This window comes from Colossoma macropomum, unplaced genomic scaffold (genome assembly GCF_904425465.1).
Source record: "Colossoma macropomum unplaced genomic scaffold, Colossoma_macropomum, whole genome shotgun sequence".
Taxonomy (NCBI): domain Eukaryota; kingdom Metazoa; phylum Chordata; class Actinopteri; order Characiformes; family Serrasalmidae; genus Colossoma; species Colossoma macropomum.
The window spans coordinates 45,244,654-45,261,614 of record NW_023494791.1 but is presented as its reverse complement, the minus strand read 5'-3'; the positions used below and the strand labels follow the sequence as shown (position 1 = coordinate 45,261,614).

Genomic DNA, 16,961 nt, shown 5'->3' with positions numbered 1-16,961 from the left:
ATTTTACTCTGTTTTCTGGGATTTTAAGTAGTTTTTGAGCTGCTGCTTGTCACGCCTTCTGTAGCGGAGACCGACATCCCTCACTCCGTCCAGCACTCCAACTCCCAGAATTCACTGGGAGGTCACATGACCAGGAACTTTCAGCCATCCACCTATCAACGTTCGCGCTCACCTGGGTATTGATTGTTTACACCTGTTTCAAGGACTATAAATGTTTGTCGACTTTGCTTTGTCTTTGCGAAGGATTGTTACATCCCTGTGCATCACCGAGCCTTGTTTTAATTTTTACCAGATTTTCTCCCCAATTTAGTCGTCTCCAATTCCACTCACTAGTTAGGACTCCCCCAATCACACGATGCTATCAACGCTAGGAGGGTGAAGGCTAACACAGGCTTCCTCCGAGACCTGTGAAGCACCACTGCTTCTTTTCGAGCTGCCGCTCACGCAACGTCACTGGACAGCCGAACGCGCTCGGAGGAAAGCGCCAACCACCAGATCTGTTACGTCAGCTAACAGACGCCTGCGCTGACCAGCATCGCGCTGAGTGATGGGGGGAGAAGGAGGGGCCATCCTACCCACCCAGAGAGAGCGAGGCCATCCCACCCACCCAGAGAGAGCGAGGCCAATTGTGCTCTCTCGGACTCCCGGCTACGGACGGCTGTAGCATCACCAGGGATCGAACTCGCGATCTCCTGATGACAGATTACCGAGCCTTGTTTATGTGTATTGACTTCCCGGTTTTTGAGATCCTGCCTGTTTACATTTACGACTTTAGCCTTATCCTTTCGGACGCTGTTTTGATTGTGTGTGTGTACCGACCCTCGCCTGCTTGTACTTTGATTACGGATTCTCCCTACACTAAAAACCTTTTTCTATAGCCTGCTCTGCGCTCGTCTGAACGTTCATCAGCCGTTACACCGCTGTCGTACTTCTGCTTAAGAAACGTAGATCTGCTGTTAACTACAGTCATTATTTCACCAAAGCAATAATACTTTCACTGGAGTGTGGCTTTAGGCTACTTTACACACTTCTGATAGTGGCAAAAGTGATTCAGCTCTTTGCTACATTATGTGTTTTCACTAATGAGCTCTACACAGTGCAGTGAATCTCATGAAACCAGGTGTTGCAATGCAAGGATGGAACAAATACCTGCGGACGCCGCAGCCCTCGGTCATGTAAACATGAATCAGACAAACACTCCACTCCACAAAGATAAAAACAGCCCAAAGATGCCCCCCCCACCCCCCCCGCCCCCCCGACTCTTCTCTTTCCAGTAATTCCTGAGGTTATTTTGAACCTCTTCCTGTCCTCTTTTCCTCTCTCGCCTTGAATCAGAGATGAAACTTGCTTGTTTTTTCTCTCTGGCCTCGTCAGATGTGCTCTGTGTTCTGTCCACCTCATGGTCAGTACAGCCACAGCTGAAAAAAATGGCACACAGACATCCTTAGAAGTACTCGCTCTCTGCAAACTGTGTGGAACGGGAGCAAAGCTATTTTAGTGACCTGTCTCAGGGCCGAAAGTTTCTGTATCGAAATTGCGAAAGCTGCTTTTTTTATTATAGCCTTCACATTTGACAGCAATGTCTCATCAAATTTTAAGTGGAGAAATTTAACCCAATATTACAGAACATGTTACCTGTTAGAGGAGTTAGACCAATCAGAAGCAACCAAATGTCCCTGCTCTGCATACACCAATCAAGCATGACGTTATGACCACCTCCTTGTTTCTGCGCTCATTGTCCATTTGATCAGCTCCACTTACTATATTGGTGCACTTTGTAGTTCTACAGTTACAGACTGTAGTCCATCTGTTTCTCTGCATACTTTGTTAGCCCCCTTTTACCCTGTTCTTCAGTGGTCAGGACCCCCATGGACCCTCACAGAGCAGGTACTATTTGGGTGGTGGATCATTCTCAGCACTGCAGTAACACTGACGTGGTGGTGGTGTGTTAATGTGCGTTGCGCTGGTCTGAGTGGATCAGACAGAGCAGTGCTGCTGGAGTTTTTAAACACCTCAGTGTCACTGCTGGACTGAGAATAGTCCACCAACCAAAAATATCCAGCCAACAGCGTCCTGTGGGCAGCGTCCTGTGACCACTGATGAAGGACTAGAGGATGACCAACGCAAACTGTGCAGCAGCAGATGAGCTATCGTCTCTGACTTTACATCTACAAGGTGGACGAACAACGCAGGTGCATCTAATAGAGTGGACAGTGAGTGGACACAGTGTTTAAAAACTCCAGCAGCACTGCTGTGTCTGATCCACTCAGACCAGCACAACACACACCAACACACCACCACCACGTCAGTGTTACTGCAGTGCTGAGAATGATCCACCACACAAATAGTACCTGCTCTGTGAGGGTCCATGGGGGTCCTGACAACTGAAGACCAGGGTAAAAGGGGGCTAACAAAGTATGCAGAGAAACAGATGGACTACAGTCTGTAACTGTAGAACTACAAAGTGCACCTATATAGTAAGTGGAGCTGATAAAATGGACAATGAGTGTAGAAACAAGTCATAATGTTATGCCTGATCGGTGTAGATGACAATATAACCACAACTGACCGTCTCGCACACTATGAACCTCAAGCCAGAAGAAGTGGATTTGCTGGTCTTTGTGGCCAAAAATCAGCCTCAGTTTATAGAAAATAATCATGATTTAAATCCCAGTCAGAACGTTGGTCACAGAAAAAGTTCAAAGTTAGGTAGTTTTTCCCAAGTTGTTTAGGCCTAGTCTGTGGTCAATTTCAGCGCTGTTTAATTATAGAAATTCATGTTCCAATTTCGACTGTATTGATGGGAATCAGTGGATTTGAAAAGTACATTCCACACAATAATTTTGTCAGTTCACATGTGCTAAGAGATTCTAGTAGGCCTGGTAGCCGGAGCAAAGCAGCTAGTCTGGAGATTCGGATTTTACAGAGGATCTAGCCACGGATGTGCTTTCAACACAGACGTTGGATGCAATTTTTCTGAAAGGCGTTCTCAGCCCTCTTGCTGCTGTGAAGTTTCCATGTTCTCTTCAGGTTTTTCCCTTGCGATCATTTTCACTTTCTGTGAAAATATGCGGTTGAGAGATTCTGCTAAAGGCAGTGAAAGGTGCGTGTTCACTCTTGCATGTGCATGCACGCTCGTTTATGGGAATCTGTCCCCACAAACTTGACACAAAGAGGTTTCACCTGGGCAAATCTCGGTGAAAGCTTCTGAAGTCAAGCTTCTAGACTCGTGGTTAGATACTGCGTCAGTGGTAGATCAGGGAAAATAACTGATCAAACATTGTAAACTTCGCTCCGTCCTGTTGAGGTTTGTTTGAGTCTGTACATAAAACATTCGGTTCTTGCTTTATACAGTAGAGACATGTAGCGGTGGTCTATAGACACTAGTATCACCACACATGAATATAGTTCAAATTTTTAAACATGCTGGGTGATACAATGTCCTGTATTAATACCACATTTATTGTACCTGAAATAGATTAGACCGTTCTGTGAATGTGGCTGTTGAGCTGCACTGGTTAAACATGCTTGGTACTACAGGCAGATACTATGCTGCATTATATCTCCATTTTTGTTAATTTTTTGTTTTCTACATAATTTCAACACACCAGTTGTCCTTTATGTTGCGCAAAAATTTCATGATGCATGGACCAATAGAAATGCTCTAACATCACTCGGAACGAAAACTTTTTACATTGACTTACATTGAAAGTTAAGAGTGTTTTTTCCTTCTCCTGTAAAGTTACTATTTTGGAAAAACTTGTTTTTCATTGGACAGCGACGATATGATCATACACGAGCCCTCGCTGGAACGGCACAATGCTAGCCTTCCGGGAAAAATGAAAGTGTCTATCATGCAGCGTTCCCAAGATGTTTATACATTTATGTACGACAATGTTGCGTACAGCATTGTCGACCTGAAAGGGTTAAGAGACAGCTTTTTGTTCTTTAGCTTTCATGAGTTACGATCACAAACAAGCTCAATAGACTTACTGGGTGTTTCTGTTCTGCTTTTCTTTTATGGCATTGTATTAGTTATGTTTGTTTTAGATGGTTTTAATGCGCTTTATTGCACTTTTTTCTTTACATTTCGTTAAATGTTTTATTGTAAACAGCTTATTGGTTTGGGCTTAGAAGAGTGCTATATATTAAAGGTAGCTTACTTACTAGTTTCAAACGGCCTCAGTTGAAAAGGCTTCAGAGAAGAATTAGCATCAGGCTAATCTAAGTGGTCTTGGACTGTAAAGTTTGTGTAACGTTCACGATTCTGTTCCTTATTACAAGAATTATTACTAGCTGCGTTCCAAAGCCTAGGCTGCTACCGAGGTAGTGCGGGTCCCCGGTAGGACTGTCTTATAAAGACTCCTCTTTAGTCACATAAAGAACTTAATCTTAATGAAGCTGCATGGTGACGTCACCAGGAAGGTTAGTATTTGCTATGGTAGCTGATACGCCAACAAGTTTATGTAGTACAGTAAGTTACATATATACAAATACTTCTGATTAAAATACAAAATATGGACGAAAGCTTTAATTAATTAATCAATTATTCAGTCATTATTCACTTTATAAGGTAATGAAGACGAATTCAAGGATGTGAGCAACTTACTTTTCTTCGTTTTTCGTGATGCTGTTTTTTCTTGTTTTCTTCGCGTCATTCGTGCGCAGAGAACTGTGGGTAACCGAAGGCCTGGAAGGATACATCTGATGCATCCTCGAAATCACTGAGAAGATAGGCTGCCTTTCTAGGCTCTATAGAAGGGGTCGTTCACTATGGAACAGCTTTCTATGATGTAGCGGCTGAGAAATGCAGCCTAGGCTTTGGACCGCAGCTACAGGTTTGCGCCCACAATTATCATGCTGTCACCGTTTCAGTGTTAGGGAGCGTCTCAAAATTACGAGAGGAAAAGTGACGCTATTATTATATTATTGTTTTTATTATTTTATCTTGTTGTTATTGCTATGCATGTGTAAATAAAATTCCAAGGTTGAATCCAAAGGAAAAAAATACCCTTGAAGCCACACCCCCTTCCAGTTTAACTGTTTACTGCAGTTCTTTTTTCACATGGTTACTCTGTTGCTAGTATTAATATTATTTGATAATAAATAAGTATTATTTAATGTAAAAATGTAATTATTAAGGCTATAATACTGGACTTGCAGCCAATAAGAACAACCAGTAACAGTGTAAGTGTAGTCATTAGAGACTAGTGAGCTATGACTATTGCTTGTTTATTTATAGTACGTTGTGATATATAGTTATTACGCAAAAAATATTGTGAAATAAATTCCTTACCATCATATCATCAACTCCTAGTGTGTGTCTCAGTATTTATGTCAGTTTGAGTGCATACGACTGTGTTTAGACTTGTTTTTCTCCTGAAGATGAGGCGAATGACTGATCAGAGACCACCCCCCCCCCTTGTTCAATGTTGTCAAGGTGCAGAAAGTGGACAGTTTGTTCTGGGTGCTAACTGACCGTGAGAAAGGCTAATTTATTCATTGGATAGTTGGTTTGCGTGTGCGCTTGTATTCGTGAGCATATGTCGGCGTGTCTGTAAGTGTGGGGTGTCTCATTTCTCTCTGGCTAATGAAACCCCCCACCACCCCAGCAGACATGTTGCTGGTGTCTGGTATCTCAGTAAAGGTTAGACGCTGCTTCAGTGGAACGCTGATTTGATGACAGCTACAGCGTATCTGAGCAGCCGCTTGCCAGCCACAGTGCTGCACCTGAGTGATTGTGTTTGCAGTTTAGCATTACAGTGTAAAAGTCTTCTGAGAAAATGATCTGTTAAAATATTCATCTGGACATTGGTGCAAAAAAAAGAACTCACATTAGACTAAATATTAATGAATAAACAGTTCATTATGACTGTTGTGTATGATAGTTTAACCATTTCTAAGGAAGTCTAGTGTTAAAGTTACCATCCACGACCTGTTTTGATGGCTGGAGTGCGACGAGAAGTCAGGAATTAAACCTGTGCTCTTCTGAATGTTTTCATCTAACCAACATATTCATAATTTTTAAACAAAATAAAAAATATTGTTGTGTTTTACTGCATTTATTGCATTTATTCTATGTTACATAGTGTTTTACTGGTGAGATAAATAGTTTCAAACACAGACTTCTTGCATTTCCTACTGCTAGAAGCTCTTTTTTGTATCGGTTTACCTGTAAACAAGATGCTGTAAATCTGTGTCAACACTTCGATTCAAAACTCCGCCCCTTCCTGTCCCCTCGTCTCTTTGGCTACTCATTGTGTGTCTTGTTTTCTGTTGTATATATCTAGTCCTTGTTCTTCTTTGTCCCTCGAGCACTGTTAGTACCTCCTTTTTATGATCTTATGGGGGAAATGATACATATATTTTCAGGTTCAATATGATTTCAATTCTGAGGTCAAGATTTATGATATTTTTGGTTAATAAATTTGATTCCACAGAGTTTTAATTAAATACTACAAAGGTTTATTTTAGCTCCTTCTTACCAAACAAACCACAAAAATCACAACCCCTAGATTTTACAATATTTGTGACTTCAGAAAAAAAGCCCAGTCATTTGTGTGTGTCCGTAGTATAAGCCTCGCCCACTTTACTCTGATAAAAAGCACCCACATGAGTTTTGACTGTTGACAGTGGTTCACACAAACGGCGGTCAATGTGAGGTCTTCAGAAGAGAATGAGGAGCATGTCAGTAAGTGAATCTTCATTTTTTGATTTTTGTTTATTGATATTGTATTGAAATTAAGTGATTCCATGTTTTCGCCTGCTCTTAGATTGTTTGGTGACTCCCAACTTTACTATGTGATACATTATGTGTAATTTAATAACGTAGTTAAACTCGCACATGCATTCAGCCTCCATGCCTCCTCCCGCATTACAATTCAAATGATTCCCTGCATCATGAAAACTAATTACACTGTCGTTCGATAGGATTTGTTTACTTTAATACAATTCATAATTATTTTTAACCCTTGTGTGGTGTTCAGGTCTGTGGGACCCATTTTCAATGTTTACCAAAAGAAAAAATTATGTGATTTATTATTATTTCAACCTCAGATTCTTGGCCTTTTCTCATTTTCTGTGAAGAACATATAAAATAACCCATTTTCAGTGTCTTCACTCTGTTCACCCCCCACACGTTTATATTACACATGTGGTGTTGGGCTGAACCCACAGGGAATAAAAGTGTGGAGGTGCTGTGTCCTTCACTCTGTTCTCCTCCTACATGGCCTGCTGTTAGTGTGTGTGTGTCTGTGTGTGTATGTATTTGTATATGTGTGTGTGTGTGTGTGTGTGTGAGGGTGGACAACATGTACAGGCTGCTGACTGGCTACAGCTGCTAAAGGAGAACCCTACTACTTGTGATATTTTAAACATCTGGTATTTTTACATAAACTGTTATGGCTGTGTTGATTTTAAAAGACCAATAATGCGGTGGGTCCACCAGACCACCAGTGCATATTTATACCCTTAATGCGGTATAACATCAAACGCAATAGATAAAATGAGATCATAGCAAAATTCAGACTGAACTCTTAACCATCTTACATATCTGCCTGCACCAAAGAATAACAAACACACAAATGAGGTGTGTAGAGGGGATTATTTTGTCCTGCAGCTGTGCCAGATATCAGGGCAAATGCGACCACACCCTCCAAGAGTGGTTGAGCGCATATGAAAGAGAAGATGTAGATGGTGGAAAATGGTTGTGATTAATGGTTGACAAAAATCCACATTGAAAAGAAAGAAATGATTTCTGTTTGCTTGTTCTTAAAGATGTTGATCCAGCCAATTTAGTAGTTTGGGGAACGACTATTTTAAGCCACATCCAGTTCCGATCCTTTTGGTTTTGGTGTCCTACTTACACTAGTTGTGCCACAAGCTTTAGAAGTGATCTGAGTCTCTGCAGTGTGAGACTATTTTATAGTGTAAAATGAAGCTCGTCACTTTTCATCTGAACCCTGGAACATAAAATGTGATTGAGCAGCTGTTATGCTCTGAGGCCTGTTTCTGTCACTACTCTTGAACACCATGTCACCACAAGCGTATTAAAAAAAAAAACACACCAGATTTTTCACTCACGGGTTACAAAAACCATACTGCTTTACCAGCCGCACCACTTCTGAAAACACAGAAATCGGCCGATACTTATAACTGAAGTACTCAGATCAGGGGGCAAAAAACTGGATTGAGACATCTCTACTTGTTGTACATTGTAGGATTAATTCAGTTACATTTAAGGAGATCAGATTAAATATACTTATCAATAAATACAGTTCATTAATACAAGTGAGCACTATAAGAGAGCACGACGAGCCAAATCCTGCATTATTTCTGTACGTTATGTTTTCAGTGAGGTCCACTTAAAAGATTTATGTAGGTTTATTTTCCATTTTCCAGCCTCTCTTCATTCCTTAGGTCTGATTCACACGTGACGCAGAAAGTCATGCTTTTCATTTCAGTGCCCATGTTAACTGGTCAGCGGTTTCACACAGGCTGCATGTGCGAAGCGGCAGAGCGTCCCAGACGACATCGAAGCGGCGCAGTGTTTAGAGAATAGACCCAGTGCTGTTTTTGTCAGACACTGTCACACAGCAAGTGCACTAAAATAAGCCATGAAAATCAGTGAAAATGAAATAGAAAACTGCATACAAACTTAATCCGTTTTTAATTTACTTCATGACGAAGTACTAGTTAAACATTCTGTAAACAGAGTTCCCAGTTGGTCAACCTGGCTTGAAGCTTTTGCCTGATCTCGAGTCACAATGCTGTCAAGGACAAACAAATATACCCTTTACTTTCATAAATGATATTTTCATTGAGCAGATTGACTGATGTGACCGTTTATCAATGTGGAAACAAGAATGTCTGTATAACTTTCTCGCTGCTCCGCTCCACGGCACAAACGCTGTATGTCTGCCAGCAAGTTGTAGCCCTCATGCTGCCTCATCGCTCATGCTGCCTCATCGCTCACGCTGCCTCATCGCTCATGCCGACACTCACGCTCATGCTCCGCAGAAGAAGTATGTGTAAATAAGTCCTTCGAATTAAACAGCCTGTTTTTGTTACTGTGCCTTTGAGTCTGATTTATGTAGATGACCTCGGTTCTGATGGGCTGTTTTGTGTCTCATTCCGAAAGCATTTGAGCTGAAACACGTCCCATAACCTCGGTGTGAATGGCAGGGGCTAAACTGATGTACATGTAAATATGACAGCACAAAAACACATCAAAGTGTTGTGATTCATCACATCACTGTTTTTGCGGCTTAGCCTCCATATATGGACTGTTTGGTATGCAGTAGGAAGTGAATGGCAGGCTTTGGAATTTTAATGTTAGTGTTTGCCAAATACTTTACAAGCTTTTTATTTTTTTTTTATTTAAAAAAAGGAAGGAAATTTCAGTTTTCCATGATATTGGCTCTTTAAAATCTCTTGTGAGGTCAATTTGGCTGACCTTCTAGACGTTCTTCTGTTTTGCAAGAGAGAAATGATGATTATAATTATGATCTTGACCTCACACTCAGTGTCTCAGTCTCTCCTACACACACACACACACACACACACACACATACACACACATAAATACACACACACATAAATACACACACCCACTCTTGTCTTTTTCTCACTGTTCATCTGGTTTATTATGAGCTAATAAGTCACCACAGCGTGGGAACCAGGTTATTCACATATTCACACTGTTATGACTTACACACACACACACACACACCTCCTTGCCTTTGCACACACACTTACACACTCACTCTCACAGTCACTGTCACGCACAAATACACACACTCACTGACTGATAAACATTACTCCACACAAACACACATGCAGACACGCTCACACACGCTAACCCTGTGGACGGTGTATCTGTGTCCACTCAGGCCGGGTCAAGGAGCATCTCACTTTAACATTACTGGACAAAATTCTCATTAAAACAAGCTGTGAGAGTTTGTATCGCGTGCATGAGTGTGACTGATTGATCCGTGTTCCGCCCATGAATGTGTTCTTTCTTGCCGCTTTGGTGAAGTTGGACAAGCTTTACAAGAACGCTGACAAAATCTCAGTCAACCTCAAAAGAAACTGCAGAACACAACTTTTTGTCAGTATTATTGATGGCAAGATGCTAATTTTCTTTTCTGATACCAATACTAATTCAGTATTGTTTATATATATGTATATATATATATATATACCGATCAGGCATGACATTATGACCACCTCCTAGTTTCTGCGCTCATTGTCCATTTTATCAGCTCCACTTACTATATAGGTGCACTTTGTAGTTCTACAATTACAGACTGTAGTCCATCTGTTTCTTCAGTGGTCAGGACCCCCATGGACCCTCACAGAGCAGGTACTATTTGGCTGGTGGATCATTCTCAGCTCTGCAGTAACACTGACGTGGTGGTGGTGTGTTAGTGTGTGTTGTGCTGGTCTGAGTGAATCAGACACAGCAGAGCTGCTGGAGTTTGTAAACGGAGATTTTCCATCAGATTGTTCTGTAGAGTGAGCATGAACACCTCAGTCTTAATCTATAATCAGAATGAATTCAGATCAGATTGGCAAAAATCTTTGCATGTAAACACAGCCAATGAGTGAGCGTGAGTTACACGCAAGCTTTTCTGAGGTGCTTTATATATAGTTTTACGCAGAGAGAGATTTTCTTCACCCATTTTGTAAACACATTTTGTAAATTTCAACCACCTAAATTGGACATTTACATTTAATCCCTGAATGGGGATTTAAATCACAATAGGATTACATTCACACACAGTAAATCTAGATCCAGGATTAAATGTAACTTTGTTTGCAATTGCAATGTAATTTCTAAACTAGGTTTAAATTCAGAATTAGTAGATCAACCTTGATTTAATCCATGTTTAGGCTTAATCCTTGTTGGTGCAACCCACCCTGAGTGTTTGCAAACTTTGGAACTCAAATAATGCAGCTGGATTCAACGACGTCATTTAAATAATGTCCGTTATACATCTTGCACATGATTACATTGTTTTGCACTGAGAAATCACAGTACATTACAACCCTACCAAGCTTTAAAATAGCATCCAGAAGTAGACTATCCTGCTGAAACTTACTCTGCTGACCCCAGGGTGTTGTAGCTTAAACCACTAACTGCTGTAGCATGGCTGAAAGTACTGTAAGGGGTTTTGCAGATGTTTTTTTTTTCGTCATACTTGCTGTTTATTACGACATTACGTCAAAACGAGAAAGCATGACATCATGTAACTTCAAGCTCTCTGCTCGGTGGCGGTGATGGAGAAGTGGGAATCTTTGAACTAAGAGGTGGTTTAGTCATGGATGCCTGCAGTTTTGTAGAGCTCGTACCTCAGAACCTACAGAAGAACACATTTGTGGGCGGAGCTTGTGTGTAGGTCAGTTATATTGTGTGTTTTTGCTTTGTGTGTGGACTGACTGTTTCTCTCTCCTGTAGCGGGCGTTCACTCTGATTGTGGAGGTGTGGCACTGGGACAACAGCACGATCAGTAATGACAGTAAGTAACATATCTATCTCCCATTCTTTGTGCAGAGAGAAGAGCAAAGGACCCGTTACTGATACCATACAGATCAATATGCTGTGATTACCGTTGTTATCCGAGGTCGAGTAAACATTAGAATCATGGCCGGAACGGCTGAACGAGTGTTAGGAGGTCGTGTTCATCTTTCAAAACTGTTTGATCACATGGTTATGTAATAACTGTGATCAGGTGATTACTTGCTAACTGTGATTGGGCCATTGTGAAATATTTGTGTTCAGATGATGATGTAATCACTTGTCATTAGGTGATTGTGTAATAATTGAAATAAAGTACTTATGTAGAAACTGTGATTAGGTGATTATGTAATAATTGTGATAAAGTAGTTATGTAGAAACAGTGATCAGATTCTGTAGTCATTGTGATCACACAATTTTGTAATACTTGTGATCAGGTGATCACTTGCGAACTGTGATTGGGCGATTGTGTAATAAGTGTCTTTATATGATTATGTAATCATTTGTGATTAGATGATTATGTAATACTTGTGATCAGGTGATTATATAATTTTTCTGGTGATTATGATTAGGCGATTATGTAATGATTGTGATTAAGCGATTATGTGATCATAGTGATAAGGTGACTGTGTAATAATCGTTGTCATGTTATATGTAATAATTGTGATATGGTGATTATGTAGTAATTGTGATCAGTTATGTAGTAACTGTGATGAAGTGATTATATAATATTGATCAGATGATTATGTGAGAATTGTGATCTTGTAATAATTGATCAGGTGATTTTTTAATCATTGTGATTAGGAGACTGTAATAATTGATCAGGTGATTATGTAATAATTGAGATCAGTTATGCAGTAATTGTGATGAGCTGATTATGTGATAATTGATCAGGTGATTGTGTAGTAATTGTACTCAAGTGATTACGTAATAATTGTAATCAGATGATTATGTAATAATTGTGATCAGGTGATTATATAATAATTGCAGTCAGGTGATTATGTAATGATTGTGATCAGTTATGTAATAACTGTAATTAAGTTATTATATAATATTGACCAGATGATTGTGTGAGAACTGTGATCTGGCGATTGTGGAATAATTGTGATTAGGTGATTATGTAATAATTGTGATTAGCTTAGTGTGTAGTAATTGATCAGATGATTATGCAACAGTCAATCAGGTGATTATGTAACAATTGATCAGGTGATTATGTAATAATTGTGATTGGGTGATTATGTAGTCATTGGACGGAAGGCAGGATACACCCTGGACAGGTCGCCAGTGTCCAGGGTGTATCCTGCCTTCCGCCCAGTGACAGCTGGGATAGGCTCCAGCACCCCACTGTGACCCAGAAGGATAAGCGGTTTAGATGATGTATGTATGTATGTATGTATGATTATGTAGTAATTGTGGTCAGGTGATTATGTAACAATTAATCAGGTGATTATGTAACGGTTGATCAGGTAATTATGTAATAATTGTGTCTTAGAAAACTGTGGAAAGAGATACGAGGTGTTTGGGTTTGAGATCTTCTCCTCGTGGTTCTGTACTCTTCTCCTTTTTAGTTTTTTTCTCCTGCCGTAGTTACAGTGTCCATCTCTAATCTGAGGTCTCGCTGTGATGTCTGCAGTGTGCGGCTCTGAGGATTGCTGTTGTGATTACAGGTAGCTTGCTGTTTGTGTGTTTGGTTGAGGTCAAGCCAGCTGTATCCTGTTTTCCTCAGATTCTGTGGTGCCATTGCTTGGCTAGGGAGTCCTGCCCCGGCAGGAAACAAGGTTAATTGAGGAATTTGGTCAGTGCGAGTGATGTTGGTTGGTTCTGTGCCTGTGTGTTTGCCATGAATGTATGTTCACCTTGTTTTTGTACCTTTTGCTGGGCTGAAAAGGAACCACACCTTGAGCCTGAGGTTGGATCCAAAAATAACCCATTGTCGGTGTGTGTGTGTTTTAGGCTTGCGATCTTGTGTGCGATACAGAGGCGGCAGAAGCCGAGCAATTTTTCCTAATCGAAAACAAATAAAATGTTGTCTTTGGTAATATTTACTGTAATTCTATTGGAGGACCTAATTATCTTTATTCATCTGCGATTAATATACCAGCATATATAGCGTTCTCCCGCAGTGTGCAGCATGAGTAACTATAACACATTAAATAAGAGTTTGATGTAAAAATTGTAAAAAAAATGTTGAAATGTGTTTAAACAATGAACCATTCTAAAAGTTGCTTAGATGTTTGCCAATCTATTACCTAGTCATTGAGTGTGTTTACATGCACTTAATAATCCGATAACTACAGAACATCAGATTTTCTCAGTAATCCGATCAACATTTTTACATGCACTTGAGTAATCAGATAATGGGGAAACTCCAGGTCTACATGAGTCAGACAGTAATCAGATTTCTGCTTTGCAACCAGCCAATAAGCTCACAGAAGAAGACGTGACGGAAAAGTTAAAAACTTCATGCTGCAGCTTTTTTAAAACATCGCACCACTTTACCAGAAAATATAAACAAACATCATCTGGAAGATTTAAATCCTTCATTTCATCGAGCATGTATTCGGTTTCAGCGTCGGTCCAAAAGTGTTTTGCTGCATCTCACGGCGACGCTGCTCGCTTATTTCCAGTACAGCGGTTTGTTTTCGCACATGCACAGACTGAGAAATGCGAAAGAAATCAGAGTAAGAGTCTACATGCACTGAGAAATCTGATTACTGAGCTAAAATCCAGCTCTCTTCATCAAATTTCTTAATCAGATTTCTAGACCTTACTCCGAACCAAGAAATCAGTATGCTGTTTATGTGACCATTTTAATAATCAGATAACTGCAGAAATCTGATTATGATTGGATTATTGAGTAAAACGCACTCATTGTTTAGTGCAGTCACAAAAAAAGTATTTACTTCTTTGGAGTCAGTAATATTTAAAAAGTTATTTTTTGGGGCAGTACGAGTTTAAATGCTCGGGGAAAAAAACACTAATACACTAAGATCAATAGCATATGTTAATTTAACCATTTCCAAACGTTGTTTCAAGAAAGCCCTGTAATAATTATAGTTATCTTCTAATAGTCGTTTTGGCTAATCAATAATTTATTCAATTAATTCAGGTGTGCTGGTGACGGATTTTAACAAATCCACATGGTGGCTGGAGGTCAACAAGGAATAATCTGGAATCAAACTTGAGCTCTTCTGACCAGCTCATCATCCGCTACTTTTATATTGCATTAATATTTGGTTGTGTTTATTCTAATGTTGTATAGTGTTTTTATAAGCAGATTCGTGTCTGATAAATCGTTTTAAACAATTTGCTTAGGCGCCTTTTGCACAGAAGGCTGTATATCCACCTATTCAACCTACAGCAGTTTGGCCCCGCCCACTCCAGCAGTGTTTCAGCATGGACTGCTTTGTGAATGAGGGACCCAATCAGACCAGACCTCATTTCCATATATTAGTCCTAAAAGCACAGTAACAAAAACAGCCTTTTTAAGTGTAAGAGGTAAACAGAAGTCATGTAAATATGAATTATGACTGTTGTTGTTACATAAATACACAAATAGTTGAAAAAGTATGCAAGAAATATAAAAATATGCAGAATTAAATCAGTATCTCCTCTCAGTGTGTGAAAAAGGATTCCTTTGAGGATGGTGTAATTTGTTTTTAATCTTTTTATTAATGCTTAAACCATCTGTGTAAGCATCCTTATTACATTGTTATAGCAACTTTATAATACACATTATAGTAAGTGTATTCTTGGTTCGGTATTAAGTTTCCTTCAGAACTTTAAAGTAGTGCCCTTAACAGGCAGCACGGGGATGCAGCCAGACGCTTTGTGTGTGTGTGTGTGTGTGTGTGTGTGTGTATGTGTGTGTGTTAAACTCCTTAGAGAGATTGTGTGTGTATGTGTGTGTATGTCTGTCTATATAAAGCCATGAGAGCATCGCCTTGTTAAGCCATTAATTACTGTCGGCTGCTCGTTATTTTCCACTGATGTGTGTATGCTCATTACTCCGTGGACAGCTGCAATGCTACCACATGCCACACACACACAAACACATCCACACACACACCCACACACACACACACACACAAATGCTTGCCCGTAGTCTACTTCATTATCAGCCAATGAGGCTCTGACATGAGCTGGTTAACTTGTTAAATGCAGAAATGAGTGCGTTCTGTCGGAGCTGACCGCCGTCTGCAGTTGTAACTCATGAGTCTTTTATAAGTCTGTGGAAAAGAAACAAAGTCTGTAGGTTTTAACATTGGTTTTAAAGCCTAGAGAGTGGTCAGCAAGACACTGTGATGAAATATTAATGTTGAAAGTGAATAAAAGTATGGACTGCAGATCAGGGGATAGGCAGGGGAGAGTCCACAGCAATCTTAGCAACGCCCCTGAGTGGTCATTTCCAGTCATACAGTGCTGTGCAAAAGTCAGAGGCCATTCTCCTTTATTTCATTTTCAGTCGAAACAGTAATTAAGTGCAAGCTATTCATTTTTCAGGAGATTTTTCTAAGGAGATCACTTGAAAGATAATCCATTTGGGACAGTCAAAGGAAAATAAAGGCAAAAAAAACGGAAATTCTGAAACTGGAGTTCAAAAACTGATTAAAAGCTACTGAGAAAATGTGGATCCTAACAACCACCTAGAAGACCTGCTAGACACCAAAACTGCCCCCATCAGATAAACAGCACTTAAAGCTTTCATCTCTGAGAGAGAGGAGAAAATCAAGCTGCTTCAGATCTGAAAACATCCACAGGTGTTTCTGTCCATCCTTCCACTGTGAGAAGACGACTCAGCGCTGTGGGTCTGAAAGGATGTGTAGCTGATCAAGAAGAACCTCACTGAGAAAAGGAGACGGACACATCAAACAAAGAAGCTGAATGATGGACTGACCACCCCAGAGTCCAGACCTCAACATCACTCACTGTGTTTGATTACTTCAGAAAATGCAACCAACTTCTAAGACTGAACTTTGGAGGCGTGTCTGCAGATTCTTTGAGAAACTGAAAGTGAGACTCCGGAAAAGAATGGAAGCTGTAGTGAAGGGAAAGAGTGACTCACTGAACACTGAAAAGCTTAAATTACTGGACATTAACTGGACTGCTGAGCATTACATGACTGAAGGGTGGTCTCTGACTTTGGCGTACTTCAAAAGAAACAGTTACAATACTCTGAATAGTTCCTTAAGCTCTAGATTCAGTTTAGACTATCAAACCTATAAGAAAGTGCAGGTTAGATCTTATAAGGGTTTAAAGCATGCTGTAGGTAGTTGATTACTTATGTCTGTAGCCATCTAGTAGAATAATCACTTTACAATACATATTCATACAATATAAATCTGATATTCAGGATAATGACAGTAGTAACTGTAGTCTTGTAAGGGTTAACAGAGGAGGGGCAGGATGGCAGATGAAGCAGGTCCTGTTATAAAAACCTCCG

At 40.1% G+C, this 16,961-nt stretch overlaps 1 protein-coding gene across 2 annotated transcripts in view; it reads left to right on the top strand.

Moving 5' to 3' along the window:
- jag2a (jagged canonical Notch ligand 2a) overlaps positions 1–16,961 on the top strand; it is an 85,830-nt gene that overhangs the window by 18,078 nt on the left and 50,791 nt on the right. For both annotated transcript variants that reach the window (XM_036575149.1, XM_036575148.1), the window contains exon 3: positions 11,459–11,519. In XM_036575149.1, coding sequence (XP_036431042.1) covers positions 11,459–11,519 — 61 coding nt within the window. The remainder of the gene's footprint in view (positions 1–11,458; positions 11,520–16,961) is intronic.